The following is a 26,046-nucleotide window of genomic DNA, read 5'->3' on the forward strand; positions in this document are numbered from 1 at the left end:
CTGCCCTGCCCCGCGACATTCCTCCGACATCACTCTACTAATAATTTTTTATTCGGACCGAACGCCTAGACAAACTAATACTAAGACTGTTTCATTTTCTTTTCTGGATCGTATACGTATCGCTTGAAGTTCAGAATGACGCGAATGGGAGATGATGACCCTGTGAACAGCACCTTGTTCTATACACGTGATGCACTTTCTTCACATGCACTCTACCTTGCTGCTTGGCATCGCTCTCTTTTCCTCCTTTCTTCTTTCCGTGGCTTGCTAATGCTTTCTGGGTTTCGGCTGACAAACCACTTGGAATACGAATTTTGACTTTTCCACTTTGCCCAAAAGATCCTTCTATAACACCCCGTTCATCTAAGCAGAAAAGATCCATATCTTTCTGAGAAATTAGCTCGACAGTAGGCTTACCTGTTGACAGGTTCACTTTTAGTCCTGTAAAGAGAGCCATATTCGTTTCCTTCTTAAACAGTGACCGACAAATGACAGTATAGGAATCCTGCATCTAGAAAAGCCAAAATAGCAAAAGTAACAAGAAATCGAACGCCTTACTCTCTCTACAATCCCCTCTTTTTGCTTCATTTTGTACACCTTGAGTTGAGGTAGAACCGATGCCATATTGGCCTAGAGAGAGAGATAATAGCACAGATTCAATGCACACTGAAGTACAATATTACTCGGTCCACAAAAGACCGCAAAAGTCGACCATAAAAAGCAATTCTGCACGAATTCGAATCTAGGACTTCAAGATAGACTACGACGCATATGATATATTGCCCAAAACATACTGATATCAGTGTCCAGTCGCGATCCAATCACAAGGCTGTCTTTGCCGCAGACAAGAGGCTTTTCAAATTCAACGACGGCCCACTGCTGTTTCACTGAGATTGCCTCCTCGTGGTCTTCGTGTTCCTTTGGAGAGGACTTGCCATACAGTTCATCTTGATATACGTATTGATGCTCCAATGAAAACTCGTCGATTGGAGAGTCTAAAGGCGCCGAGAAAAACGAGACTTTGCCCATGACCGTGTCGTGACCAATCGAAACTGAAAGCACAGGACACTCTATCAATTGCGTCGTCAAGGACTACTACCAGAGACTCACTATGAAATTTCGCCTTAGTTTTGACTTCGGATTTGAAATAAGGAACCTTTTCAACGCTTATAATGCCACCTTGACAAAGACAATTAAAATTAAATAATAACACTAACAGTGTCTTACCTTCTATAGTGGGAAGCGCTCCTACTGAACAGACCAGACCTCTTTCTAGAAGTTTAGGGTCAAACTGTGTCACACAGAGTCCCACGCGGTCTCCCTACACAAACGCAGACGAGTCAGCCAATAACATTTACCAATAACTTATTTTACTTGATGGGCCGATTGAATTGGACGGTGAAACATCTGCATTGATTTGACTTTCTTTGTAACCTTTACAGCAGGAATTTCTACGACCTAAAGAAGAATTTTCTTCTGTGCCTGATACGCAGAGAGATCCCCCTTGCATGTGTCGTACGTCATTGACAGAAACGCTTCCATTGAGCACAGTTCCCGTCATGACCGTGCCTTGGCCTCGAATAGCAAAGCAGTGATCAACAGAGAAAATGAACGACCCGGACGGATCTCGTTTGGGTAAGGGACAATTTTCAGTCAGATACTAACAATGCAACGGGACACTCGACACGAAACTAGAGACCATATACATCTTACTTCCACTAGTTTCTCAACGCCAAGAGAAGCACTTGAACTCTACATACACATACACTGTACTACAGTTGTAAAATAGACTAATTCTCCTACGTCTGAGCCACCAGGTTTTGCTGCTACAGGAATGATAGGTGACTCGCGAAACTTCGTAGTCGACAGAGTTTTCGCCAGACGTTTTATTGTCTGTTGCATTTGAACGTGTCAGCCTGAGTACTCCCGTCTAATAAATCTAGTCTACCTTCTCAATAGACTTGGAGCGCTTGTCTTCCGGTATGAGATCAATTTTGTTTAGAACGACGACCAGTTTGTCGCACAGTATTTCTCCAATGACAAGACACTGAGACGAGAAGTCCCTTGTACTCAACGCTAAATATTGACTTTGCTATGTACTTCGGCTGTTTGAGTTTGAACTCCTTTTATCGCGTCGACTACGAGCATCATCATGTCAATGATCTGAGCCCCTGCGCAGGAATCAGAAAGAATTTCTACAGTATTGTCTTTTGGAGTCAATTTTTGGACGTGAAGCATGCAGGAAGTGAATGCAAAAAATAGATTTTTTAGCTGAGTTCAGACCTCCGATGATGGTTCGGATAAGAGAAGCGTGTCCTGGGCAGTCGACGAGAGTGAACTGCAGCTCATCATAGGATTCAGAAACACCTTATGCAAAATTAGGGCTATTCCAATAATAAACGTTTTCTTGAATTTTCACTTTGTAGGTGCTTTGGCAAGGAAACGGCGAATGAGGAAAATCCTGGAAAGGGCAATCAGACGAAAAGACAGTGGATGCGTTCTTCTGACCTAAGTCGAGCGTTATTCCTCGTTCTCGACTCTGAGGATTTTTATCGAAGCTTGCAGTCGAAGCGACAGTGCTAAGCGCCTTGGCTGCAAAACGAGCTCGCGTTCCACGAAAGACATCTCAAACACAATGCAACAAACCAAGAGAGGTCTTTCCACTGTCAATGTGACCAAGTACGCCCAAATTCACGTTCAAACGTCGTGGACTGGCCTCGGCCATGATAACGACGTTCTACGCGTAACGCACGTCTCGCCACGCCCATTCGTAAACGATGGTAGACAAGCTCGGTAAGAACGAGAACTAGACCCCCCTCTCGCGTATCTCTGGTAACTGTCTCGCGCTCGCTAAACGAGACGCGAGACGAAGGCACCCGCGACGCATATAAAAGCCCAAACACTGTCCAAAATCCGCACACACGCATCTATTCCGACCCGTCGCGATACCTAGCCCCTCGAATGGGATACTCGCGCGAAACGAAGCAGCGATCGCTCGAACTGGAACGAAGTAGACATAACGCGAGAGACGGCGCGAACGAATTCCACGATTCTAAGCGCTCCTCCCTCTCCCCCCTCCCCCTAGTCCACAGCGAAGCGAATGCACGTCGCATTGCGTGCGTCGAAAGCGCGTTCGGCGGCTCGGGCGAAGTGAGACCCCCTCCTTTGCGCATATTTTGATCTAAGGCGCTCTTTTTGTTTTTCCCCCAGTCGCTCGGCGCGCCCGGACGCGTTCTCGTCGGCGAAGGCGTTCTGACGAAACTGTGTCGCAAGAAGCCCAAACCGCGTCAATTCTTCCTCTTCAACGACATCCTGGTGTACGGAAACATCGTCATCAATAAGAAGAAGGTGCATGGACCTCTTTCCTCGTTTGTTTTCGAAATAATGACCGGGTTTTTTTTCTTCTTCTCCCCTTCGTAGTACAACAAACAGCACATTCTTCCTTTGGAAAACGTAAAACTCGTTTCTTTGGAAGATGATGGCCGTAAGAGAGATATCATATATCTCCTTTTTTTTTGGAGAGAACGGTCATATTTCCTTTTCAGCGTTGAGACACGGTTGGCAGATTATAAGTCCCGAGAAATCGTTCGCCGTGTTCGCCGCGACGGCCACAGAGAAGTCCGAATGGATGGCGCACATACATAAATGCATCCAAGACTTACTGGCAAGAAGTAAGCCACAAGAGAAATAAAAATAAATCAAAAAGAGAAGAAAAAAATTCAATGTCTTTCTCCTTCTCAAGCCGGAAAGAAGCAGGCTAAGGATCACGCCGCTGTATGGGTACCCGATAGCGAGGCACCCGTCTGCATGGTGTGCACAAAGACCAAATTCACTGCTCTCAATCGAAGGGTACGTTCAATAGAGAGTCGTCTAGCTAGGTGCGCCTAGACTTTGCTTAATCAGTTAGAAAATTTCTATAGAAAGGAAACCACTTTAGTTTTTCGTTCTGAGTACTGTGTTGACGTGTGAAACGAAAGCAGATTATCTTATAAAATAGTATTAGATAAGTTGGTAGGCGCTCAATATTGTGTCCCCCCCTAGTAGACTTATCGTTGTAAGTATCTCACAGTAGACAAAAGCTGATTCAGTACTGTAGACTCCCAATTTCTATTCTGAGACTAATACGTTTGTGTTCTCTTTCTGCTCAGCATCACTGTCGAAAATGCGGTCTCGTCGTCTGCAGCAAATGTTCCAGTCAAAAGTACCTACTTCCCCACATAGCAAATAAGCCGCTTCGCGTCTGCGACAACTGTTTCGAAGTGCTAGGAAAAGATGGAAGGTGGGTCAAGGTCAGCCTCGACGTCAAACGAATATGACCTTCTCGTGTTGACAGTGACCTCGGCACGCAACCGGAACCGCGTCGATCACCTCTACCCGACACAGATGACGACGTAATAGCTTCGCTTTCGGCTTGAGTAATTAATTGCATTGAGGCTTTCGTTGCCATGCCTCTAGGATGACGACGAGGGTATGCTTCCTCCGCCGCCGCCGCTGCCCGAGAAGAAAGGAGCCGTAGTTGATAAAGAGGGATCGTCAGCTGGCGAGGAGGAGGATGAAGAGCATGATTATCAGAATCTAGGCACTGATGTGGTATAGAGTACGATATAGGGAAAAGGGGACCCTCTCTATTGATTTCTCCTTTGCGCTTTAGGACGTCCCACAGTTTTATACTGACAGCGATCAGATGTAGACGAGAGACGGTTGGCTAAGTATTGGCTGCGAGACAAACTGTAGTGGCTAGTACTTTTTTATATGCCAGTTTCTGTTGGTGTTGAGTCGCCTGTTTTGATGTCTGCCCACCCAGTGTAAATAAATAGCCAGCCGTTACTGTGGTGGCTCGAAAAAGAAAAACGACGATGTTCATTACATTGAATAATATGACGATGATTGCATTGCACAAGCACACAAACACGCAAAATTTCAAACTACAAAAAATTCTGTCTTCCTATTATATTGAGAACTCTGGAGTCTATGCCACGTCGTGCCGTCGACTGGAACACGCGTGATCCTGATAGTGTCTATGCCTGCAAAAAATAATTGAAGCCCCTTCTCTGATTGGATCTGTGTTCTCTTACTTGACGCAGTATTTCAGCTGGCATCTTGAGCAGGTAAAGGGAAAGGGTTCGACTTGCCGGCAGCTCTTTTTAGCGCATCTCACGCGTTGCTTTGGCTGTACAACCAAGTCGCGACAGCCACTGGTAATATGTCTGTCGACCTGTAGAAGTTTCAAAATCAAAAAAGGAACTACTATTATTATTGTCGGTGTACCTGAACATTTATATCGTCATTTCGACCTTTTACGATCATCTGATTGCAGAGAGGGCATATGGGGACTCGAGCCTGAGTGCAGTGGACAAGGATGAATGGTGGTGGAGATATTTGAGAATTTTCTTACGTCTCCTTCTTCGGCGCTGAGACAGCCGTGGTCTTCAGGCTTTCGGTGAGCCGAACTGGTAAAAAGAGATCGTTTTCGAGGTAGGGAACAGGGCTATTTTGCCCACCAGAATGTTTTCTTGCATTTTTCGCATTCAAACGGAAGAAAGTCCAGTCTTCGGCACGATGAAGCGTCGCAGTGTTGTCCCAAGCTCATCAGGTCGACTTTCTGAGAGTTAGCCATGGCGGGGAAGGAAGGGGAACTGGATCCAGTCCCCACAGAAACGATTCTCTATACAGTGACGTAGTCTATTGCAACGTCATCGCGATCATCATGACGTCGCGCCTGGATACATACATGTAAACACGTCACGTGTAGAGCGAGACAAAATGGCCGCTCCTACGAAGCAAGGCCGCAACGTACATGTGCCTAAAGTCGCCCAGGCAGGTCTAGCAGTCACTAAAATATTCTTAGAAAGTGTCTGTTTATCAGGTGAAGAACAAATTGCCCGCTGATGTGCAAATCACGGCCGAACAGCTTCTTCGCGAAGCGAAGGAACGCCAGCTCGAAGCCGTCAAACCGGTGAGCATCCGAAACGATCGCTGATCTTTGCAAAGAGCCGATAAAACTAGGCTCCAATGCAAAAAATAACCGATCCGGAAGAGCTCGCGGATTTTCGACTTCGAAAAAGAAAGGTACAGCTCGCGAGGGCGTGGTTTGAGACGTTGCACGCACTCCTTTAGGGCTACGAGGATAACATTCGAAAGAATCGACTGCAGATGACGAATTGGATCAAATACGCCAAATGGGAGGAAAGCCAGAACGAATTTCAAAGGTCTCTCTTATTAATTCTCTATAGCGAGCATACTACGTCGCGTTTCTAGAGCGAGATCCATATACGAACGGGCGCTCGATGAAGATTCGCGCTGCGTTCCCGTTTGGTTGAAATACGCCGAAATGGAAATGAGGTGGGAGGGGAAATGAAACTGGCGCGTTGTCATAATTTGTGTTTGTTGAATGGTAGGCACAAGCAAGTGAACCACGCGAGGAATATATTCGATCGATGTGTCACCGTCTTACCGCGAGTCAACCAGTTCTGGTAAGTAGACGTAGCGTTCAAAACGTCTTTGAGATTCCCGGAGAAACGTTTGAAGGATTGCAGCTCCCCCGCTCAGATAATTTGACGAGAGCCAGCGCGCGCGCGGTGCTCCAGTACTCAGTCAACGAGTGCCGGCGCGCGGCGCGCCTGTACTCAGTCCTGATCCTCGTTTAGGCGTAGCATAGACTGATTCTCTATTTAATCTATGGGCGTAGCGCACGTTTCGCTATGCCTGTTATACTGTAGAGGCGCCATGTATCACCTAGATTTTGCTGATCAAGCATATCGTCGTTTCTACGCATCCGTTCGCTTTTCGTGTCTAAATAGCGACTGAATGTCTTTAGAATAGATCTCCAATTTACTTCGCGGCTGATTTTTCGCCTCTACTTGCTCGTATAGACCATTTTGTCATGCGTCTTACAACTGACGTCATGTGTAGCGTGACAGGGCGTGTCTTGCGCACGTGGAACGCGTTTTATTTTCGTTTTTTCGCGTTTCTAGATTGATTTGTGACAAAATTCATTCGTGTTTGTGGTCAGAAACGTATTTGCGGCCGATTGAGAGTGGTTTTAATTCGATCAGCGCACTTTTTGTGGCGAACAGCTGCAGTGGAAGTGACCCAGGCAGGGTTGTCATATATATACCCAGCGTTTCCATATACCTATCAGTAGCAGGAGCATGAGCTCTTGGCTAGGATAGAAGGGAGTTGGAAACGCTCTCCAAGGGTTTGACCATCATGGCCCGGTGGCTGGTCACTCTCCTCACTTGACGGCTTCGGCCTTCCTAGTCATTAGTTCCTCTGCGCCTGTGAGATACCTCTGATACCGGATAAACCTCCATAGCACCGTCTTCCGTGTGGTTTGTATCAAGTGTCGTAACCTTTTTAAATTTTGAAAAATTTGCTACGCGAAAGAGACGCGTTTTTTGACCCTTTTAACGGTCAAACGACGCGTTTCTTCAAAGGGGGCCTCACTTTACATGTACCTTGCGTTGTATTGCATAAAGCGTTAGCCCCAGTGGCTCATAAGTGCTTCCTTCCTTTAGGTACAAGTTTTCCTACATGGAGGAGATGCTTGGCAATGTGGCTGGCGCTCGGCAAGTCTTTGAACGTTGGATGGAGTGGGAACCCGATGAACAGGCACTTGAAAATTCTTTTCGCCTTTCATTTGACATATCTATTCTCTCCTTAGGCTTGGCACTCCTATATCAAGCTAGAGCTAAGATACAAGGAAGTAGAACGTGCCAGAACAATCTATGAAAGATATATCCTAAACCACTGCCAATATTTTGAAAAAAAACGAAACGAATTCATTATCTCTTTCTTGTATTTTTCTTGACGATCTGCTTACTCGTTCTCGTTCACCCAGAAATCAAGAACTGGATAAGATACGCCAATTTCGAGGAGAAGCACAATTTTATTGGTGGGACACATATAGAGAGAGGGATTACATTGTAGCAATGAGCTTCCCCCAGGTGGCGCTCGCAATGTCTACGAACGAGCGTGCGACTTTTTTGGTGACGAGAACATGGACGAGAGACTCTACGTTGCTTTCGCCAAATTTGAAGAACGACAAAAAGAGGTTCACTTAGTAAACCTGAGTGTAACTGTCTAATATTTTTTTCTCACTTTGCAGCACGAAAGAGCCCGGGCTATATACAAGTACGCCTTGGATCGAATTCCTAAAGACAGCGCTCAGGTCTGAAGCACTGTTTCCTATTACTATTTTCCACTACTTAGCCATTAGGAACTCTTCAAAAACTATACCTTTCACGAGAAAAAGTTTGGCGATAAGTTATCCATCGAAGGAGTCATACTCAGCAAGAGACGATTTCAATACGAAGAAGTCAGTGGCACGGACTATTAGAGGAGAAGATATATAGAAACGGTGGGTCTGTTCATAAGGAAGTCAAAGCGAACCCCGAAAACTACGACGCTTGGTTCGATTATCTTCGTCTAATGGAATCCGAGAGCAACGTCGAAAGCACGCGGGAGATCTATGAAAGAGCCATTGCAAACGTTCCGCCCTCTCAGGTCGCTTGCGTCGTAGAAGAATATGTGCGATTTTTTACTAGCCAGTTTAGGAAAAACGGCTGTGGCGTAGGTACATCTATCTGTGGATCAATTACGCTTTGTTTGAAGAACTCGAAGCGAAGGCAATAATTTTTTGAAAAAAATGTTTCTGTATTTGCCTGTAGCTGATTCTCTCTCTCTTCTTAGGATATAGACCGGACTCGCCTCGTTTACAAGGCGTGCGTTGATTTAATTCCTCATCGAGTGGTAAGTCTTTGGTCTCAAGCAAGAGTCGCACTTAGACGCACCATTGCCTGTCCTTTTGCAAAATAGTTCACGTTTGCCAAGATTTGGCTTTGGTATGCTCAGTTTGAAATCAGACAGAAAAATCTGCCTCAAGCGCGAAAAATTCTCGTATAAATAGGAAGATTTTGTAGTGCTTTTTCTAAGCAACCTGATCTATATCATAGGGCATGGCTTTAGGAGTTTGTCCTAAACCGAAGCTATTCAAGGGCTACATTGAGTTGGAACTTCAGGTGTGTAGTTAACTACTGGAGTCTCCTGTGCTCCAAATATAATAAATATTTAGTTGCGCGAATTCGACCGGTGTCGAAAGCTCTATGATAAATTTCTTGAATATCTGCCGGCAAATTGTATGACGTGGATTAAGGTAGGAGTCCCTGCCTGCTTGAGATAGGTTTAGCAATAATCTGGCTTTGTAGTACTCGGAATTGGAGAATCTTCTTGGAGACGATGAACGTGCTCGGGCCATATTTGAGCTAGCTGTCTCTCAGACTGTGCTTGACATGCCAGAGGTAATACTCCTCAGTCAGTCTAAGTTGGATCTGCCTGCATTTTATGTGTTTAGCTTCTGTGGAAAGCGTACATTGACTTTGAATGCGGTCTTGAGGAGTGGGAACGAGCGAGACAGCTTTATGAAAGATTGCTGGAAAGAACTCAACACGTGAAGGTAAAGCGCAATTGCCTTTATGTATATATAAGCCTTTGATCGTACGAATATTCGTCAAGGTCTGGATCAGTTTCGCTCAATTTGAAGCGATGCAGACCAACATTCAACAGGGAAGGTTCGTACTGCATTGTGTATTCTACAGAACATTTTCAATTATTGGGCGTCGCCTTAGGACAATTTACGAACGGGCCGATCGGTCACTGAAGCAATTGGAAAGCAAAGAACAACGAGTGATGCTCTACGAATCGTGGAAAGACTTTGAGGCAAAAGAGCGACACATGGAACACCACATTGTAATATTGAACTTTTTTGATGAAGGAGAAACATGGAACCGACGAGACGAAGCAATCAATCGCCAGAAAGATGCCCAAGAGAATCAAAAAACGAAAGAAAGTCACCACAGAAGACGGGGTAAGTGAATCCTGCTTTGTTTATTTTTTTGTTTTAAATTCTCTAAGACCGACGCCGGGTGGGAGGAATACTACGACTACATTTTCCCCGACGACTCGGGCGCGGCGCCGAATTTCAAACTGCTCCAAATGGCTCGCATGTGGAAGCAGCAACAGCAGAAGTAAACGATCGGACAACTTCTCTTCATGTCTGCTTCAATATGAGAAAGTATTAGTACAGGGTAGTCATCCTCTTTAAAAAAACGGTCACTCTACTCTGGCCTGGTTCCATAAAGTTAACAGTTGTGCCACGACGTGCACGTTGAGACTGTTTCCGAGAAGTCGATACCGTTGCCTATTTGACGTCGACTCTGGAAAACCTTAGAAGAGGCTTACGCGTACTGGGGACTTCTACTATGTTGGTATTCTCACTAAATCGAGGGGGGAAGGACAGTAGGTTGGCCACTTCCTTTGGCGTGAAAAAGCGCAGCTTCAAAGGAGATAGAACTGATTTATCTGGGTCGTCGACGTCGTCCGTTTTAAATTGTGCATACACGGAATCGATCTAGTATGAAACGTTTAAAGGTCTTAGTGAGGCTAACGGCTTTATTACGCTGATAGCTTCGTTCATTTGAAGTACTGAGCCTGTGCCTTGAACGTAGTGGCTGTATGCCTTGGTAAAGCAGCAGGACCCTTTGCTCTTACTCGCGACAATATCTAGAGAAATACTGCAGGCTATACTTGCAAAGACTTTACGATTTCTCACCTAGGATTGTGCCGTACCGATTCAATAGTTTGGGATCTAAGAGAAAATGCTCGAAATAGTCTTTAGACTGATCTTTTTCGAGGAAGTTCTCGATTGTTTGTTCTAAGGGCGCTGCACTCTGTTGCACGGGAAAATCACTAAGAACCTAAGTAAGAAAGATTACGTAATTAATTTGTCAGCATTCTACTGATAGTATACCTGCTCAGAAACTCTGAATGGAAATGCCAGTGGAGGTTTGATTGCAACAAGGTAGTACCTCAGCCGAGAATTTGGTATACCAAACTATTGCATATCCCAATAAAAAAATCAATGGTAGATATGGATATACCTGTAGAGGACTTAGTAGAAATTCCTATGGTAGTCAAAAGTGTACACTGAAAACACTTGCTGCTAACCAGTCTACCTGATAACTGTATCTTGTTTTGCATAGCATGTCAACGAGATGTTGCCGCGTATCTGACGATTCAAAGCCCTTTACGTTTTCTATAAGCAAGCACGACGGCTTTTTTTCTAGCCTATCAAAGAATAGCGTGGCCTGATTTTAGTTAGAAAGCACACCCTTTACTTTTGAATTAGGTCGAGGATATAGAGAAAGCTTCTAGTCCTTTTGTCGAGAGTATCACCCTTCAGTCCAACTCTAGTGTATAGACATGTACCTTTTTAGTAGCCAGAGCCAATAAAAGGTACGCAACCTTGTAAAGGGCTGACAGGGGGGAGACATTAAAAACATATCTGCATTCAGTTTATCTACTTCTTCGACAGTGAGAGACTGGAGGTTGATTATTATTTATTTGTTGATTGATTAGGTTCCAAAGCCCCGGACTTTGCACCTCTATGTTTCTCTGCAGTAATCGCGTCGTCGGAAAGTTGTGACGGTACACGGAGTTAGCGACGTCGTTAATATCGATACAAGCTACGACGTCGTGAGGCATTCCGCTCTCTACGGCCCAGGTGAGTAGGTAGACAAGCGCGCATCTCCACCTCCCTGCTCACAAACCTTCCAACGCAAAGTGCATTCCACCGATACCGCTGTAGAACTCGACGACTCTCGCAGCCTGCATATCTGCAATCTTTAGCGCACTGTAAATAATTTATTGATTTGAATTAAGAAGTCACACTCGACCCTAGTCACGCACGAGAGGAGACGATGATGTTAGACTGGAAAAACGTTGCAGCGACTGCAGCAAAAGCGTTTGCGAGCGGCCTGTGCGCTCGATACGTATTGGCAGCAATAAAGCGGAAGTCATTGACTTTGTAAGGGGAGCAATAGTAGGCTCCCAGTGTAGCTGATTTCTCGATATTTAGAGCCGATCTCCTGAGCGAGGACGTCGTTAGAGCTGCCTCGTTTCTAGCCACGTTCACCTCCTCGTACAAATTGATGCGCAATGCTCTGGAAGTCGCTGGCTTGCAGGTAAAAGAGAGTACGGTAGAAGCGGGGGCGGGGACGAGTACCCATTCGGCAGCAATGCGTTGTCTGCATGCACAATTTACATAATCCGTCATACTATAAACCCTCCGTCTCTCGCCTTTGGGGTTCACTTAATTATGATTGAAATATTTTCTGACGTCATAGTACACGTATTTGTGTAGAATCTCAAATTCGCCGTGCTTAGCTCGTCGGCTCTCGCGAGCTTGGCTCTTCCTCTTGGATGCGCCGCGGACAGGCACACCCTGACCGTTCTGGCCTTGTCGCGAGCGATTGGGAGCGCGATCGCCGGCGAGGACGGCGGTGCAATCGCGCCCTTTCTTCTCTACTGCCTCGGCTTTGCGTTTCTTTCCTGCATCGTGCTCCGTTGGCCGACGCTCATGTCGCGACCCTTCTCCAAGGCGCTGCTCGGCTACGTGAACTACAGCGATGCACAAATGGAGGGGATGTTTCGTGGAAAACAATTCGTCGAGTGCGAGTCGGTGTTGCATCGAGGCAGCTGCCTGGCTTTTCACGTCAAAAATGCTCTCCTTACAACGCTACCAGCGTCGTTAAAACTCTACTCAACAATCTACGCAGTGCCACTTATACTCCAACTAAAGAAGGGCCAACGGTAGGCACACCACAACTAAGAGAAATTGTTTCTAATGATGTGTCTTAGGCCTCTTGGTCTCTATTTGAGAAATGTTTGCCAGTCGTCTTTTTTTCTTACTGCTACCTGCTCAGCGTTTGCTCTCAGTCTCTGCCTGCTTAGAAACTGCAGTCAGCGCTCTCCAACGCCGCTCTACGTGCCCGCCGTTAGCGGTCTCGTCGCGTCGTTTGGCCTTCTCATTGAGAGCAAGTCGCGTCGCGCCGAAATGATCATTCTCGTTCTCCACCAAGTGACGCACGTCATACTCGCCTGGCTCATGCAGGAGGCGAGAAAGGTAAAGATCCACGCAAATCTGCTCCAAATGATCATCTTCGCCGTATCGGCGATGAGAATCCTCTACATGTTCGACGGCGTACGACAACGAAAGGGCTCGCTAATAAACAAAATCCTCGCCTTTTTATTGTGAAAATTATAGATATACATATAGAGATAGACGAACATACTATACGTGCAGTACAGTTCCTCAGTTTCTGTCTTTGTCAACTGCCCTCTTTGATAAAGGTAGCGAGCGTCAGATTATACTGATTGACGAATTCGTAAAATTGCCTATCTTTTCGTCTGTAACCAGGCATGCCGCCGCCGTCGAACGCGTTGATCGAGACGCCGCAGAGCGCCGACGAATTCGCAAAGAGAGTCACGAGAACCTTCTCCGGTTTGAATACGTCAACGACGTCGCCTATCAATTTCGTATAATTTTCGGCGGGGACATTCGTCTCGAAGCTCGCATAGGAACAGGACGGCTGCGGCGTCACGTGAACCGTGTAATAGACGTCGTCGTTCTCGCGAATTCCGTTCATCGAATATCCGCACGGATCGAACATCGCCGCTTCCGTGACGGCATCCGGAAATAATGCCGACAAGCCGACGACGTCGGTGACGTGATTATCGTCGCGATGCGCAGGCGATTTATAGAAAAGACGCGCCACTTGCCCGTCCAAGCCCGTCATGAGAATCTCGAGTGTTTGATCGGGCGACGCCGGTAACGCACGCGCGTCCGAAGCGCGATCGAGCGTGTAGAGATACCACGCGTCGCCGTTCAGACGTCCCAGCGCGTAGGCGGCGCCGTCCGGAGCGAAAAACGAATCGAGAAGCGCCGTCTCGCTGTCGAAACTCCGATGGGGCCCCTTTTGAAGACGCGGCTCCATGAAGTTCTTTCGCGAGTAGAAAACGTCGGCGATCGTCGTGAGATTGCACGCGGCGCTCGCGAGACGAAGAAAGGCGTCGAGCGCGTCGAGCAGCGTCGTCGTGCCGCACGTTTTGAGTATGAAGCGACGATCGGTGACGAACATACTGCTCTCGCTTAGGATGTAGCTGTCCATCGCTTCGGCGTGCTGTTCGCCGATTATTTGGCAATTGACGCGGTCCAGAAGCGTTTTCCATTGATCGCGCGTGATCGATCGGAGGCTGCCGCCGTCGCGATCCGGTTTCTCGAACCAGATTTCGAGTAGTTTCTCCGTCGCTTCGAAGAAATCGACTGCGGCCATTTACGAGACTACTAGTAGCGCGCGTGGAACTCACGCGCACCGGTGGTATCTCTGATTTTTGCACTCATCATGCAGTAAGTACACTAAGTATCTAAGTGATTAATTAACAACGTTGTACCTAAGTACGTCGTCAAGAGTCTCTGATCCTCTCTTCTCGGCTGGAATAAGTGAAACATCTGAACAATTGCCTTTGATGTAAAGAGGACGCATAAAGAACGACGCCATCGATTGATTGATTACAAAGCACAGCAATCACTCACCTTCAAGAAGGGACTTGAGATAGTCATCAGCATCACCTTTGTCGACGTCCATTTTGTGGTAGTCACTGACGGGATCCGGATAGGTGCAATAGAAGTACGCAATGCCCAACTGTCTCCAGTCCAATTCGTCAAGAGAACAGTCTGCATCCTCTTTCGGCGCCGTATACATTACACTATCTCTTCCGTAGTGCAACCGAGATGCGGGCATATGACCCAGCTTCTCGGCACGATCCAAATCAATGAGAACAGCAACTAAATGTACCGACCGTTAGGTAAAAAAACGAGAGTACACTTACAGAAACCAGATTTTTCATCTGAACAGTCGAAGCAAATGTTTTCCAATCGGACATCCAAGTGCGCCATTCCGAATTCGTGAAGCTGACGCAAGGCCGATGAAACGCTCTCAAAATATTCAGCAAGACAGCGCGTCACGTCGCGCTTTCCCAAAGGCAGCTTCAAACATCGGTATTTGAAAAAGGTCTGTTCAAGGAAAGGCCTTGCAAAATACGGTGGCTCAGGAAGAAGAAATCTTTGAGGACACAGAGACGAGTAATCATTACTGTCTAGTAAATTAGGAATCACATGACTCGTCAAATTATCTCGCACAACGGGATTAATGATGAACTTGTAGACAAATTTTTTATTGCTGCTGAGAACGACAACAGCATTTGCTGACGGCATCTGAATTGAGCCTTCTCCAAATTGTGAAGCAATTGTTTCCTGGTTGAGTGGAAGAGCATAACGAACTTTCTGTGGTATTTTGAATGAAGAAGAAGTCACTTTCTCAAGCTGATTTCGATACGTAATGCCAATCGACTCTTCGATCGTGCGGATGTTGAGCGGCAACGGACAATAAGTTCCATCAAAAGTGGTGCAATCGTCAACCCACTTTATATCAACGCGGGTGACGCAACCGTCTATATTGAACGCCGGAAAGACGAAAGACGACCATTCCGTTATTGACGGATCTGCGTTTCGAAGCCAACGCATGTGATCAAAGAGACCGAGCATGACCTTGTTGATTGAGTCTTCATACGATTGGTCAGCTGATGAATTGCCTTTTGAATGCACCTCAATCAGCAAAATAGGCACTTTGACTTTGTCGGATGTTTTGTGGACCACGGAGACACCAGGCTTCATAGGTTGTGATGTAAAAAGAGCTGGTAGAGTCTCCAGACAGCCATCGATTGTGTATGCTGTCTTAGATACATCCATTTTGGGAAAACGCTTCTTCAGCCAGGCAGCAACCGCAGCTTCAGAGTCACCACGAGATTCGTTCTCTTCCTTGTTTAAAAGCTGCCCCAAAGAGTACAAGTGACCGTTCAGGCGAGCACGCCACGTCGATGCCAATTGAAACTGAAGAAGGCATCGTGCCACTTTCAACGTCGTCTGAATAGCTTTTCTTTGATTAGTCGTCAAATTTTGACGAAGAGGTGTGGCGTCGGTTTCCTTCGTGTGGTATTCAGAAGCCATGTTAAATCTAAAATTAAACGTTTGCCTTAGACAGTATTTGAACTCGACGGTGCTGTACTGAGGAGAAGAAACATGCAAACATATGGAGCAAACTGAAGTTACAGATGCTAGGGCCTCATTATTAATGGAAAACGTCCCTCAATTGCACTGCAGCTATAGTCCAAACGTCGCTACTCCTAACCACGACGACACCCCTATTGTACTCGTGTTGAGAAAACACAAAGGAGAAAGCAAGACCATACTACGCCCCCCCCCCCCCCCCCCCCCCCCCCTTAGAAAGAGGGTATGTGAAGTTTGCGTGTTTCAAAACGGTCATGTGATACAACTGACGCATGCTCTTTTTAGTCTGGGCTGGGCCATTGGAATTCGCTCGAATCAGACGGATTGTAGAGTAGACTCTACAATCCGTGCTCGAATCACGGTCAGTTTCTGTCACGGTCACTTCTCTTCCTACCATGGTCACCTGACCAAATTACGTTTATGGGAAAGACGCAGGTGTGAGCAAAACAACTGCGTCTGAAAAAAATCGACGCTAGACCCGCTAGACCATTGTCTTATACGGGGAGAAGGTCTGGTGACAGGCTAACCAGTCAATGAGATCCCTCTAAGGCTCTGTTACCACGGATTGTAGAGACACTGTCTCTACAATCCGTGCTGTTACAGACAAGCAGAGATCGACATATTTTTCTTTCAGATTTTCGTCCGGCTTTTCGTCCTAACCTAAAAACATCCGGGAGTCAATCATAGACTAGTTTTGGTGCCCGTGCTTCGCACGGAAAAATGCAGTTTATTATTTAGGCCCTTAGAATCAAAGTTTAGTCCTAAATTTATAATTTAGGTCCTTAGAATCAAAGTTTAGGCCCTGAATTTATTATTTAGGTCCTTAGAATCAAAGTTTAGGCCATCAAATTATTATTTAGGCCCTAAGAATCAAGGTTTAGGCCCTGAATTTATATAAATTTAGGTCCTTAGAATCAAAGTTTAGGCCCTCAATTTATTATTTAGGTCCTTAGAATAGAAGTTTAGGCCCTCAATTTATTATTTAGGCCCTAACAAAGTTTAGGCCCTGAATTTATTATTTAGGCCCTTAGAATCAAAGTTTAGGCCTTCAATTTATTATTTAGGTCCTTAGAATCAAAGTTTAGGTCCTCAATTTATTATTTAGGCTCAAAGAATCAAAGTTTAGGCCCTGAATTTATTATTTAGGCCCTTAGAATCAAAGTTTAGGCCCTGCATTTATTATTTAGGCTCTTAGAATCAAAGTTTAGGCCCTCAATTTATTATTTAGGCTCTTAGAATAAACGTTTAGGCCCTCAATTTATTATTTAGGTACTTAGAATGAAAGTTTAGGTCCTCAATTTATTATTTAGGCTCATAGAATCAAAGTTTAGGCCCTGAATTTATTATTTAGGCCCTTAGAATCAAAGTTTAGGCCCTGAATTTATTATTTAGGTCCTTAGAATCAAAGTTTAGGTTCTCAATTTATTATTTAGGCTCTCAGAATCAAAGTTTAGGCCCTCAATTTATTATTTAGGCTCTCAGAATCAAAGTTTAGGCCCTGAATTTATTATTTAGGCTCTTAGAATCAACGTTTAGGCCCTGAATTTATTATTTAGGCTTTTAGAATCAAAGTTTAGGCCCTCAAATTATTACTTAGGCCCTAAGAATCAAAGTTTAGGCCCTGAATTTATATAAATTTAGGTCCTTAGAATCAAAGTTTAGGCCCTCAATTTATTATTTAGGTCCTTAGAATCAAGGTTTAGGCCCTGAATTTATTATTTAGGCTCTCACAATAAAGGTTTAGGCCCTCAATTTATTATTTAGGCTCTCGGAATCAAATTTTAGGCCCTCAATTTATTATTTAGGCTCTTAGAATCAAAGTTTAGGCCCTGAATTTAGTATTTAGGTCCTTAGAATCAAAGTTTAGGCCCTCAATTTATTATTTAGGCTCTTAGAATAAACGTTTAGGCTCTCAATTTATTATTTAGGCCTTTAGAATCAAAATTTAGGCCCTCAATTTATTATTTAGGCTCTCGGAATCAAAGTTTAGGCTCTCAATTTATTATTTAGGCTCTTAGAATCAAAGTTTAGGCCCTCAATTTATTATTTAAGCTCTCAGAATCAAAGTTTAGGCCCTCAATTTATTATTTAGGCTCTCAGAATCAAAGTTTAGGCTCTCAATTTATTATTTAGGCCTTTAGAATCAAAATTCAGGCCCTCAATTTATTATTTAGGCTTTAGAATCAAAGTTTAGGCCCTGAATTTATTATTTAGGTCTTTAGAATCAAGGTTTAGGCCCTCAATTTATTATTTAGGCTCTCGGAATCAAAGTTTAGGCTCTCAATTTATTATTTAGGATCTCAGAATCAAAGTTTAGGCCCTCAATTTATTATTTAGGCTCTCAGAATCAAAGTTTAGGCCCTCAATTTATTATTTAGGCTCTCAGAATCAAAGTTTAGGCTCTCAATTTATTATTTAGGCCTTTAGAATCAAAATTTAGGCCCTCAATTTATTATTTAGGCTTTAGAATCAAAGTTTAGGCCCTGAATTTATTATTTAGGCTCATAGAATCAAAGTTTAGGCCCTCAATTTATTATTTAGGCTTATAGAATCAAAGTTTAGGCCCTCAATTTATTATTTAGGCTTTCAGAATCAAAGTTTAGGCCCTCAATTTATTAATTAGGCTCTCAGAATCAAAGTTTTGGCCCTCAATTTATTATTAAGGCCTTTAGACTCAAAATTTAGGCCCTCAATTTATTATTTAGGCTTTCAGAATCAAAGTTTAGGCCCTCAATTTATTAATTAGGCTCTCAGAATCAAAGTTTAGGCCCTCAATTTATTATTTAGGCCTTTAGACTCAAAATTTAGGCCCTCAATTTATTATTTAGGCTTTCAGAATCAAAGTTTAGGCCCTCAATTTATTATTTAGGCTCTCAGAATCAAAGTTTAAGCCCTCAATTTATTAATTAGGCTCTCAGAATCAAAGTTTAGGCCCTCAATTTATTATTTAGGCCTTTAGACTCAAAATTTAGGCCCTCAATTTATTATTTAGGCTTTTAGAATCAAAGTTTAGGCCCTGAATTTATTATTTAGGCCCTTAGAATCAAAGTTTAGGCCCTGAATTTATTATTTAGGCCCTTAGAATCAAGGTTTAGGACCTCAATTTATTCTTTAGGCTCTCAGAATCAAAGTTTAGGTCCTCAATTTATTATTTAGGTACTTAGAATGAAAGTTTAGGTCCTCAATTTATTATTTAGGCTCTTAGAATCAAAGTTTAGGCCCTCAATTTATTATTTAGGCTCTTAGAATCAAAGTTTAGGCCCTGAATTTATTATTTAGGCTCTTAGAATCAACGTTTAGGCCCTCAATTTATTATTTAGGCAATGTTTAGGCCCTGAAATTATTATTTAGGCCCTAAGAATCAAGGTTTAGGCTCTGAATTTATATAAATTTAGGTCCTTAGAATCAAAGTTTAGGCCCTGAATTTATTATTTAGGTCCTTAGAATCAAAGTTTAGGCCCTCAATTTATTATTTAGGCCCTAACAAATTTTAGGCCCTGAATTTATTATTTAGGCCCTTAGAATCAAAGTTTAGGCCCTCAATTTATTATTCAGGTTCTTAGAATCAAAGTTTAGGCCCTCAATTTATTAATTAGGCTCTCAGAATCAAAGTTTTGGCCCTCAATTTATTATTAAGGCCTTTAGACTCAAAATTTAGGCCCTCAATTTATTATTTAGGCTTTCAGAATCAAAGTTTAGGCCCTCAATTTATTGTTTAGGTTCTTAGAATCAACGTTTAGGCCCTCAATTTATTATTAAGGCTCTCAGAATCAAGGTTTAGGCCCTCAATTTATTATTTAGGCTTTTAGAATCAAAGTTTAAGCCCTGAATTTATTATTTAGGCCCTTAGAATCAAGGTTTAGGACCTCAATTTATTCTTTAGGCTCTCAGAATCAAAGTTTAGGTCCTCAATTTATTATTTAGGTACTTAGAATGAAAGTTTAGGTCCTCAATTTATTATTTGGGCTCTTAGAATCAAAGTTTAGGCCCTCAATTTATTATTTAGGCTCTTAGAATCAAAGTTTAGGCCCTCAATTTATTATTTAGGCTCTTAGAATCAACGTTTAGGCCTTGAATTTATTATTTAGGTCCTTAGAATCAAAGTTTAGGCCCTCAATTTATTATTTAGGCTCTCAGAATCAAAGTTTAGGCCCTGAATTTATTATTTAGGCTCTTAGAATCAACGTTTAGGCCCTGAATTTATTATTTAGGCTCTTAGAATCAACGTTTAGGCCCTCAATTTATTATTTAGGCAATGTTTAGGCTCTGAAATTATTATTTAGGCCCTAAGAATCAAGGTTTAGGCTCTGAATTTATATAAATTTAGGTCCTTAGAATCAAAGTTTAGGCCCTGAATTTATTATTTAGGTCCTTAGAATCAAAGTTTAGGCCCTCAATTTATTATTTAGGCCCTAACAAATTTTAGGCCCTGAATTTATTATTTAGGCCCTTAGAATCAAAGTTTAGGCCCTCAATTTATTATTTAGGTTCTTAGAATCAAAGTTTAGGCCCTCAATTTATTAATTAGGCTCTCAGAATCAAAGTTTTGGCCCTCAATTTATTATTAAGGCCTTTAGACTCAAAATTTAGGCCCTCAATTTATTATTTAGGCTTTCAGAATCAAAGTTTAGGCCCTCAATTTATTATTTAGGCTCTCAGAATCAAAGTTTAGGCCCTCAATTTATTAATTAGGCTCTCAGAATCAAAGTTTAGGCCCTCAATTTATTATTTAGGCCTTTAGACTCAAAATTTAGGCCCTCAATTTATTATTTAGGCTTTTAGAATCAAAGTTTAGGCCCTCAATTTATTATTTAGGCTCATAGAATCAAAGTTTAGGCCCTCAATTTATTATTTAGGCCTTTAGACTCAAAATTTAGGCCCTCAATTTATTATTTAGGCTTTTAGAATCAAAGTTTAGGCCCTGAATTTATTATTTAGTCCTTTAGAATCAATGTTTAGGCCCTCAATTTATTCTTTAGGCTCTCAGAATCAAAGTTTAGGCCCTCAATTTATTATTTAGGTACTTAGAATGAAAGTTTAGGTCCTCAATTTATTATTTAGGCTCTTAGAATCAAAGTTTAGGCCCTCAATTTATTATTTAGGCTCTTAGAATCAAAGTTTAGGCCCTGAATTTATTATTCAGGCTCTTAGAATCAAAGTTTAGGCTCTGATTTTATTATTTAGGTCCTTAGAATCAAAGTTTAGGTCCTCAATTTATTATTTAGGCTCTCAGAATCAAAGTTTTGGCCCTGCATTTATTAATTAGGCTCTCAGAATCAAAGTTTAGGCCCTCAATTTATTATTTAGGCTTTTAGACTCAAAATTTAGGCCCTCAATTTATTATTTAGGCTTTTAGAATCAAAGTTTAGGCCCCGAATTTATTATTTAGGCCCTTGGAATCAATGTTTAGGCCCTCAATTTATTCTTTAGGCTCTCAGAATCAAAGTTTAGGCCCTCAATTTATTATTTAGGTACTTAGAATGAAAGTTAAGTCCTCAATTTATTATTTAGGCTCTTAGAATCAAAGTTTAGGCCCTGAATTTATTATTTAGGCCCTTGGAATCAATGTTTAGGCCCTCAATTTATTCTTTAGGCTCTCAGAATCAAAGTTTAGGCCCTCAATTTATTATTTAGGCTCATAGAATCAAAGTTTAGGCCCTCAATTTATTATTTAGGCTTTCAGAATCAAAGTTTAGGCCCTCAATTTATTATTTAGGCTCTCAGAATCAAAGTTTAGGCCCTCAATTTATTATTTAGGCTCTTAGAATCAAAGTTTAGGCCCTCAATTTATTATTTAGGCTCTTAGAATCAACGTTTAGGCCTTGAATTTATTATTTAGGTCCTTAGAATCAAAGTTTAGGCCCTCAATTTATTATTTAGGCTCTCAGAATCAAAGTTTAGGCCTTGAATTTATTATTTAGGCTCTTAGAATCAACGTTTAGGCCCTGAATTTATTATTTAGGCTCTTAGAATCAACGTTTAGGCCCTCAATTTATTATTTAGGCAATGTTTAGGCCCTGAAATTATTATTTAGGCCCTAAGAATCAAGGTTTAGGCTCTGAATTTATATAAATTTAGGTCCTTAGAATCAAAGTTTAGGCCCTGAATTTATTATTTAGGTCCTTAGAATCAAAGTTTAGGCCCTCAATTTATTATTTAGGCCCTAACAAATTTTAGGCCCTGAATTTATTATTTAGGCCCTTAGAATCAAAGTTTAGGCCCTCAATTTATTATTTAGGTTCTTAGAATCAAAGTTTAGGCCCTCAATTTATTAATTAGGCTCTCAGAATCAAAGTTTTGGCCCTCAATTTATTATTAAGGCCTTTAGACTCAAAATTTAGGCCCTCAATTTATTATTTAGGCTTTCAGAATCAAAGTTTAGGCCCTCAATTTATTATTTAGGCTCTCAGAATCAAAGTTTAGGCCCTCAATTTATTAATTAGGCTCTCAGAATCAAAGTTTAGGCCCTCAATTTATTATTTAGGCCTTTAGACTCAAAATTTAGGCCCTCAATTTATTATTTAGGCTTTTAGAATCAAAGTTTAGGCCCTCAATTTATTATTTAGGCTCATAGAATCAAAGTTTAGGCCCTCAATTTATTATTTAGGCTTTCAGAATCAAAGTTTAGGCCCTCCATTTATTATTTAGGCTCTCAGAATCAAAGTTTAGGCCCTGAATTTATTATTTAGGCTTTTAGACTCAAAATTTAGGCCCTCAATTTATTATTTAGGCTTTTAGAATCAAAGTTTAGGCCCTCAATTTATTATTTAGGCTTTCAGAATCAAAGTTTAGGCCCTCAATTTATTAATTAGGCTCTCAGAATCAAAGTTTTGGCCCTCAATTTATTATTAAGGCCTTTAGACTCAAAATTTAGGCCCTCAATTTATTATTTAGGCTTTCAGAATCAAAGTTTAGGCCCTCAATTTATTATTTAGGCTCTCAGAATCAAAGTTTAAGCCCTCAATTTATTAATTAGGCTCTCAGAATCAAAGTTTAGGCCCTCAATTTATTATTTAGGCCTTTAGACTCAAAATTTAGGCCCTCAATTTATTATTTAGGCTTTTAGAATCAAAGTTTAGGCCCTCAATTTATTATTTAGGCTCATAGAATCAAAGTTTAGGCCCTCAATTTATTATTTAGGCTTTCAGAATCAAAGTTTAGGCCCTCAATTTATTATTTAGGCTCTCAGAATCAAAGTTTAGGCCCTCAATTTATTATTTAGGCTTTTAGACTCAAAATTTAGGCCCTCAATTTATTATTTAGGCTTTTAGAATCAAAGTTTAGGCCCTCAATTTATTATTTAGGCTCATAGAATCAAAGTTTAGGCCCTCAATTTATTATTTAGGCTATCAGAATCAAAGTTTAGGCCCTCAATTTATTATTTAGGCTCTCAGAATCAAAGTTTAGGCCCTTAATTTATTAATTAGGCTCTCAGAATCAAAGTTTAGGCCCTCAATTTATTATTTAGGCCTTTAGACTCAAAATTTAGGCCCTCAATTTATTATTTAGGCTTTTAGAATCAAAGTTTAGGCCCTGAATTTATTATTTAGGCCCTTAGAATCAATGTTTAGGCCCTCAATTTATTCTTTAGGCTCTCAGAATCAAAGTTTAGGCCCTCAATTTATTATTTAGGTACTTAGGATGAAAGTTCAGGTCCTCAATTTATTATTTAGGCTCTTAGAATCAAAGTTTAGGCCCTCAATTTATTATTTAGGCTCTTAGAATCAACGTTTAGGCCCTCAATTTATTATTTAGGTACTTAGAATGAAAGTTAAGTCCTCAATTTATTATTTAGGCTCTTAGAATCAAAGTTTAGGCCCTGAATTTATTATTTAGGCCCTTAGAATCAAAGTTTAGGCCCTCAATTTATTAATTAGGCTCTCAGAATCAAAGTTTTGGCCCTCAATTTATTATTAAGGCCTTTAGACTCAAAATTTAGGCCCTCAATTTATTATTTAGGCTTTTAGAATCAAAGTTTATGCCCTCTATTTATTATTTAGGCTCTCAGAATCAAAGTTTAGGCCCTGCATTTATTATTTAGGCTCTTAGAATCAAAGTTTAGGCCCTCAATTTATTATTTAGGCTCTTAGAATCAACGTTTAGGCCCTCAATTTATTATTTAGGTACTTAGAATGAAAGTTAAGTCCTCAATTTATTATTTAGGCTCTTAGAATCAAAGTTTAGGTTCTGAATTTATTATTTAGGCTCTTAGAATCAAAGTTTAGGCCCTCAATTTATTAATTAGGCTCTCAGAATCAAAGTTTTGGCCCTTAATTTATTATTAAGGCCTTTAGACTCAAAATTTAGGCCCTCAATTTATTATTTAGGCTCATAGAATCAAAGTTTAGGCCCTCAATTTATTATTTAGGCTTTCAGAATCAAAGTTTGGGCCCTCAATTTATTATTTAGGCTCTCAGAATCAAAGTTTAGGCCCTCAATTTATTAATTAGGCTCTCAGAATCAAAGTTTAGGCCCTCAATTTATTATTTAGGCTTTTAGACTCAAAATTTAGGCCCTCAATTTATTATTTAGGCTTTTAGAATCAAAGTTTAGGCCCTGAATTTATTATTTAGGCCCTTAGAATCAATGTTTAGGCCCTCAATTTATTCTTTAGGCTCTCAGAATCAAAGTTTAGGCCCTCAATTTATTATTTAGGTACTTAGAATGAAAGTTTAGGTCCTCAATTTATTATTTAGGCTCTTAGAATCAAAGTTTATGCCCTCAATTTATTATTTAGGCTATTAGAATCAACGTTTAGGCCCTCAATTTATTATTTAGGTACTTAGAATGAAAGTTAAGTCCTCAATTTATTATTTAGGCTCTTAGAATCAAAGTTTAGGCCCTGAATTTATTATTTAGGCCCTTAGAATCAAAGTTTAGGCCCTCAATTTATTAATTAGGCTCTCAGAATCAAAGTTTTGGCCCTCAATTTATTATTAAGGCCTTTAGACTCAAAATTTAGGCCCTCAATTTATTATTTAGGCTTTTAGAATCAAAGTTTAGGCCCTGAATTTATTATTTAGGCCCTTAGAATCAATGTTTAGGCCCTCAATTTATTCTTTAGGCTCTCAGAATCAAAGTTTAGGCCCTCAATTTATTATTTAGGTACTTAGAATGAAAGTTTAGGTCCTCAATTTATTATTTAGGCTCTTAGAATCAAAGTTTAGGCCCTCAATTTATTATTTAGGCTCTTAGAATCAACGTTTAGGCCCTCAATTTATTATTTAGGTACTTAGAATCAAAGTTTAGGGCTTCAATTTTGTATTTAAGGCATAAGAATCGTTTTGGTGCCCGTGCTTCGCACGGGAAAATAGATAAGTGTTGGGGGTCTCAGCTCTATTGTGTGCTTAGTACACTTTCCCTTACTCGCATGTGCATATGTCAGCAAAGATAAGCAGACGCAAGTTGATTGTATTTGTGGCCATAAAAATCAAAGATCTTGACCCCATTTTTGATTCTTATTGAGGCCCCAAGAATCAATCTCTAATATCGTGAGGTTTTGGCGAATGTCTCAATCGCGATATTTGCACGTTATTGCAGTGCAAATAAGGCGTAGCCTTTGTCCACTGGCGGTACTTTTTCGGGCTTGCTCGCATGTGTGTGTGAGTAAAAGAAAAGATAAGCAGACGTAAGCAGATCGCGACACAGGTACCCCAAATGCGATCCTGTACATCTACCCCTGTGATCACAGATACCCCTGTGTTCACAGATATCCTGTGATCACAGACCCTAAGAGTCAAAGATGAGGCCCTGATCTTATTTAGCCTACAAAGCTTGCCTTCCCAAAAACCTCATTTTTAGATTACATCATACGCTCTGAGATTTTGGCGAATGGCTCAATCGTTATTACGCGATACTTGCACGTTATTGCGGTGCAAAATAAGGCGTAGCGTATGTCTCCTGGCCCCTCCTTTAAAGACACGCAATTCAGAGTGCGTGGTACCGTATGACGTCATAATGAAGACAAACGCACCAGACATTGTGCACCCCATGAGGGAGCGCCTGATGTCGTCTGAGAAAAAAGAGATGGCCAGTCATCTCCGCGCGGATCGTCGGAGATGTTTGCACCGCAAGAGAGTGCG

At 41.6% G+C, this 26,046-nt stretch overlaps 7 protein-coding genes across 14 annotated transcripts; 3 read left to right on the top strand and 4 right to left on the bottom strand.

Annotated features, from left to right (window-relative positions):
• Positions 1-12: 12 nt before the first annotated feature.
• On the bottom strand, positions 13-3,018 carry LOC136198519 (selenocysteine-specific elongation factor-like). The gene is made up of 18 exons (XM_065988486.1): positions 2,647-3,018; positions 2,509-2,592; positions 2,420-2,461; positions 2,284-2,367; positions 2,101-2,171; positions 1,949-2,047; positions 1,804-1,893; positions 1,714-1,752; positions 1,520-1,660; positions 1,375-1,458; positions 1,228-1,321; positions 1,111-1,179; positions 795-1,052; positions 684-742; positions 559-630; positions 418-511; positions 217-363; positions 13-160 (listed from the first exon to the last, which is right to left on the bottom strand). Exons 1-18 carry the CDS (start codon positions 2,723-2,725, stop codon positions 81-83), a joined length of 1,686 nt encoding a protein of 561 aa, XP_065844558.1. The 5' UTR covers positions 2,726-3,018; the 3' UTR covers positions 13-80.
• LOC136198524 (pleckstrin homology domain-containing family F member 2-like) lies at positions 2,754-4,881 on the top strand. Of its 3 annotated transcripts, none has more exons than XM_065988497.1 (10): positions 2,754-2,793; positions 3,086-3,150; positions 3,211-3,348; positions 3,421-3,484; positions 3,546-3,671; positions 3,743-3,849; positions 4,149-4,279; positions 4,334-4,391; positions 4,456-4,590; positions 4,652-4,881. In XM_065988497.1, exons 1-10 carry the CDS (start codon positions 2,778-2,780, stop codon positions 4,688-4,690), a joined length of 879 nt encoding a protein of 292 aa, XP_065844569.1. In that variant the 5' UTR covers positions 2,754-2,777; the 3' UTR covers positions 4,691-4,881. The 3 variants fall into 3 exon arrangements, with proteins under 3 accessions (XP_065844569.1, XP_065844565.1, XP_065844566.1); XM_065988494.1 differs by lacking the exon at positions 2,754-2,793 and adding an exon at positions 2,821-3,010; XM_065988493.1 differs by lacking the exon at positions 2,754-2,793 and having other exon boundaries at positions 2,820-3,150.
• On the bottom strand, positions 4,860-5,674 carry LOC136198526 (AN1-type zinc finger protein 2B-like). The gene is made up of 5 exons (XM_065988499.1): positions 5,502-5,674; positions 5,396-5,450; positions 5,269-5,340; positions 5,076-5,215; positions 4,860-5,024 (listed from the first exon to the last, which is right to left on the bottom strand). The coding sequence occupies exons 1-5, from the start codon at positions 5,615-5,617 to the stop codon at positions 4,970-4,972; spliced, it is 438 nt and encodes a 145-aa protein (XP_065844571.1). The 5' UTR covers positions 5,618-5,674; the 3' UTR covers positions 4,860-4,969.
• Positions 5,675-5,729: 55 nt separating this feature from the next.
• Positions 5,730-10,118, top strand: LOC136198518 (crooked neck-like protein 1). 3 transcript variants are annotated; one of them, XM_065988485.1, is made up of 24 exons: positions 5,730-5,817; positions 5,867-5,956; positions 6,007-6,069; positions 6,118-6,209; positions 6,259-6,342; positions 6,399-6,473; positions 7,518-7,611; positions 7,664-7,736; positions 7,823-7,894; positions 7,947-8,053; positions 8,108-8,170; positions 8,219-8,317; positions 8,377-8,505; positions 8,556-8,627; positions 8,692-8,751; positions 8,818-8,898; positions 8,955-9,020; positions 9,074-9,154; positions 9,207-9,299; positions 9,353-9,454; positions 9,514-9,569; positions 9,627-9,717; positions 9,773-9,865; positions 9,913-10,118. In XM_065988485.1, exons 1-24 carry the CDS (start codon positions 5,764-5,766, stop codon positions 10,027-10,029), a joined length of 2,007 nt encoding a protein of 668 aa, XP_065844557.1. In that variant the 5' UTR covers positions 5,730-5,763; the 3' UTR covers positions 10,030-10,118. The 3 variants fall into 3 exon arrangements, with proteins under 3 accessions (XP_065844557.1, XP_065844555.1, XP_065844556.1); XM_065988483.1 differs by having other exon boundaries at positions 9,514-9,717; XM_065988484.1 differs by having other exon boundaries at positions 6,127-6,209; positions 9,514-9,717.
• On the bottom strand, positions 10,049-11,680 carry LOC136198523 (tRNA (cytosine(38)-C(5))-methyltransferase-like). Its single transcript, XM_065988492.1, has 11 exons — positions 11,607-11,680; positions 11,440-11,549; positions 11,302-11,378; positions 11,175-11,246; positions 11,013-11,124; positions 10,938-10,961; positions 10,808-10,891; positions 10,610-10,754; positions 10,457-10,560; positions 10,276-10,408; positions 10,049-10,223 (listed from the first exon to the last, which is right to left on the bottom strand). Exons 1-11 carry the CDS (start codon positions 11,668-11,670, stop codon positions 10,111-10,113), a joined length of 1,038 nt encoding a protein of 345 aa, XP_065844564.1. The 5' UTR covers positions 11,671-11,680; the 3' UTR covers positions 10,049-10,110.
• LOC136198521 (uncharacterized) lies at positions 10,238-13,193 on the top strand. 2 transcript variants are annotated; one of them, XM_065988490.1, is made up of 6 exons: positions 10,238-10,758; positions 10,816-11,560; positions 11,719-11,863; positions 11,915-12,020; positions 12,200-12,648; positions 12,697-13,193. In XM_065988490.1, the coding sequence occupies exons 3-6, from the start codon at positions 11,757-11,759 to the stop codon at positions 13,091-13,093; spliced, it is 1,059 nt and encodes a 352-aa protein (XP_065844562.1). In that variant the 5' UTR covers positions 10,238-10,758; positions 10,816-11,560; positions 11,719-11,756; the 3' UTR covers positions 13,094-13,193. The 2 variants fall into 2 exon arrangements, with proteins under 2 accessions (XP_065844562.1, XP_065844563.1); XM_065988491.1 differs by having other exon boundaries at positions 11,722-11,863.
• Positions 13,058-26,009, bottom strand: LOC136198520 (S-adenosylmethionine decarboxylase proenzyme-like). 3 transcript variants are annotated; one of them, XM_065988488.1, is made up of 4 exons: positions 25,938-26,009; positions 14,728-15,911; positions 14,432-14,683; positions 14,212-14,359 (listed from the first exon to the last, which is right to left on the bottom strand). In XM_065988488.1, the coding sequence occupies exons 2-4, from the start codon at positions 15,902-15,904 to the stop codon at positions 14,271-14,273; spliced, it is 1,518 nt and encodes a 505-aa protein (XP_065844560.1). In that variant the 5' UTR covers positions 15,905-15,911; positions 25,938-26,009; the 3' UTR covers positions 14,212-14,270. The 3 variants fall into 3 exon arrangements, with proteins under 3 accessions (XP_065844561.1, XP_065844560.1, XP_065844559.1); XM_065988487.1 differs by lacking the exon at positions 25,938-26,009 and having other exon boundaries at positions 14,728-16,083; XM_065988489.1 differs by lacking the exon at positions 25,938-26,009 and having other exon boundaries at positions 13,058-14,359; positions 14,432-16,021.
• Between the last annotated feature and the right edge of the window lie 37 nt (positions 26,010-26,046).

Source organism: Oscarella lobularis, chromosome 19, assembly GCF_947507565.1.
Source record: "Oscarella lobularis chromosome 19, ooOscLobu1.1, whole genome shotgun sequence".
Classification (NCBI taxonomy): Eukaryota; Metazoa; Porifera; class Homoscleromorpha; order Homosclerophorida; family Oscarellidae; genus Oscarella; species Oscarella lobularis.

Coding starts and splice junctions, on each gene's coding strand:
- LOC136198519 (XM_065988486.1), bottom strand. CDS start 2,725: ATGGCCGAGGCCAGTCCACGACGTTTGAACGTGAATTTGGGCGTACTT. Junction 2,593..2,646: donor CAGTGGAAAGACCTCTCTTG/GTTTGTTGCATT, acceptor CTCGTTTTGCAG/CCAAGGCGCTTAGCACTGTC. Junction 512..558: donor AAGAGGGGATTGTAGAGAGA/GTAAGGCGTTCG, acceptor TGGCTTTTCTAG/ATGCAGGATTCCTATACTGT.
- LOC136198524 (XM_065988493.1), top strand. CDS start 2,962: ATGGGATACTCGCGCGAAACGAAGCAGCGATCGCTCGAACTGGAACGA. Junction 4,280..4,333: donor GTGCTAGGAAAAGATGGAAG/GTGGGTCAAGGT, acceptor TCGTGTTGACAG/TGACCTCGGCACGCAACCGG. Junction 4,392..4,455: donor TACCCGACACAGATGACGAC/GTAATAGCTTCG, acceptor CCATGCCTCTAG/GATGACGACGAGGGTATGCT.
- LOC136198526 (XM_065988499.1), bottom strand. CDS start 5,617: ATGGCTAACTCTCAGAAAGTCGACCTGATGAGCTTGGGACAACACTGC. Junction 5,451..5,501: donor AAATGCAAGAAAACATTCTG/GTGGGCAAAATA, acceptor TCTTTTTACCAG/TTCGGCTCACCGAAAGCCTG. Junction 5,341..5,395: donor TCAGCGCCGAAGAAGGAGAC/GTAAGAAAATTC, acceptor CACTGCACTCAG/GCTCGAGTCCCCATATGCCC.
- LOC136198518 (XM_065988483.1), top strand. CDS start 5,764: ATGGCCGCTCCTACGAAGCAAGGCCGCAACGTACATGTGCCTAAAGTC. Junction 5,957..6,006: donor AGCTCGAAGCCGTCAAACCG/GTGAGCATCCGA, acceptor CGATAAAACTAG/GCTCCAATGCAAAAAATAAC. Junction 6,070..6,117: donor TTCGACTTCGAAAAAGAAAG/GTACAGCTCGCG, acceptor GCACTCCTTTAG/GGCTACGAGGATAACATTCG.
- LOC136198523 (XM_065988492.1), bottom strand. CDS start 11,670: ATGCAGGCTGCGAGAGTCGTCGAGTTCTACAGCGGTATCGGTGGAATG. Junction 11,247..11,301: donor CCCTGTCAGCCCTTTACAAG/GTTGCGTACCTT, acceptor TCTATACACTAG/AGTTGGACTGAAGGGTGATA. Junction 10,409..10,456: donor AAATGAACGAAGCTATCAGC/GTAATAAAGCCG, acceptor GTTTCATACTAG/ATCGATTCCGTGTATGCACA.
- LOC136198521 (XM_065988490.1), top strand. CDS start 11,757: ATGATGTTAGACTGGAAAAACGTTGCAGCGACTGCAGCAAAAGCGTTT. Junction 11,864..11,914: donor AAGCGGAAGTCATTGACTTT/GTAAGGGGAGCA, acceptor CTCGATATTTAG/AGCCGATCTCCTGAGCGAGG. Junction 12,649..12,696: donor CAACTAAAGAAGGGCCAACG/GTAGGCACACCA, acceptor GATGTGTCTTAG/GCCTCTTGGTCTCTATTTGA.
- LOC136198520 (XM_065988488.1), bottom strand. CDS start 15,904: ATGGCTTCTGAATACCACACGAAGGAAACCGACGCCACACCTCTTCGT. Junction 14,684..14,727: donor AGATGAAAAATCTGGTTTCT/GTAAGTGTACTC, acceptor CGGTACATTTAG/TTGCTGTTCTCATTGATTTG. Junction 14,360..14,431: donor TCTCAAGTCCCTTCTTGAAG/GTGAGTGATTGC, acceptor TTTACATCAAAG/GCAATTGTTCAGATGTTTCA.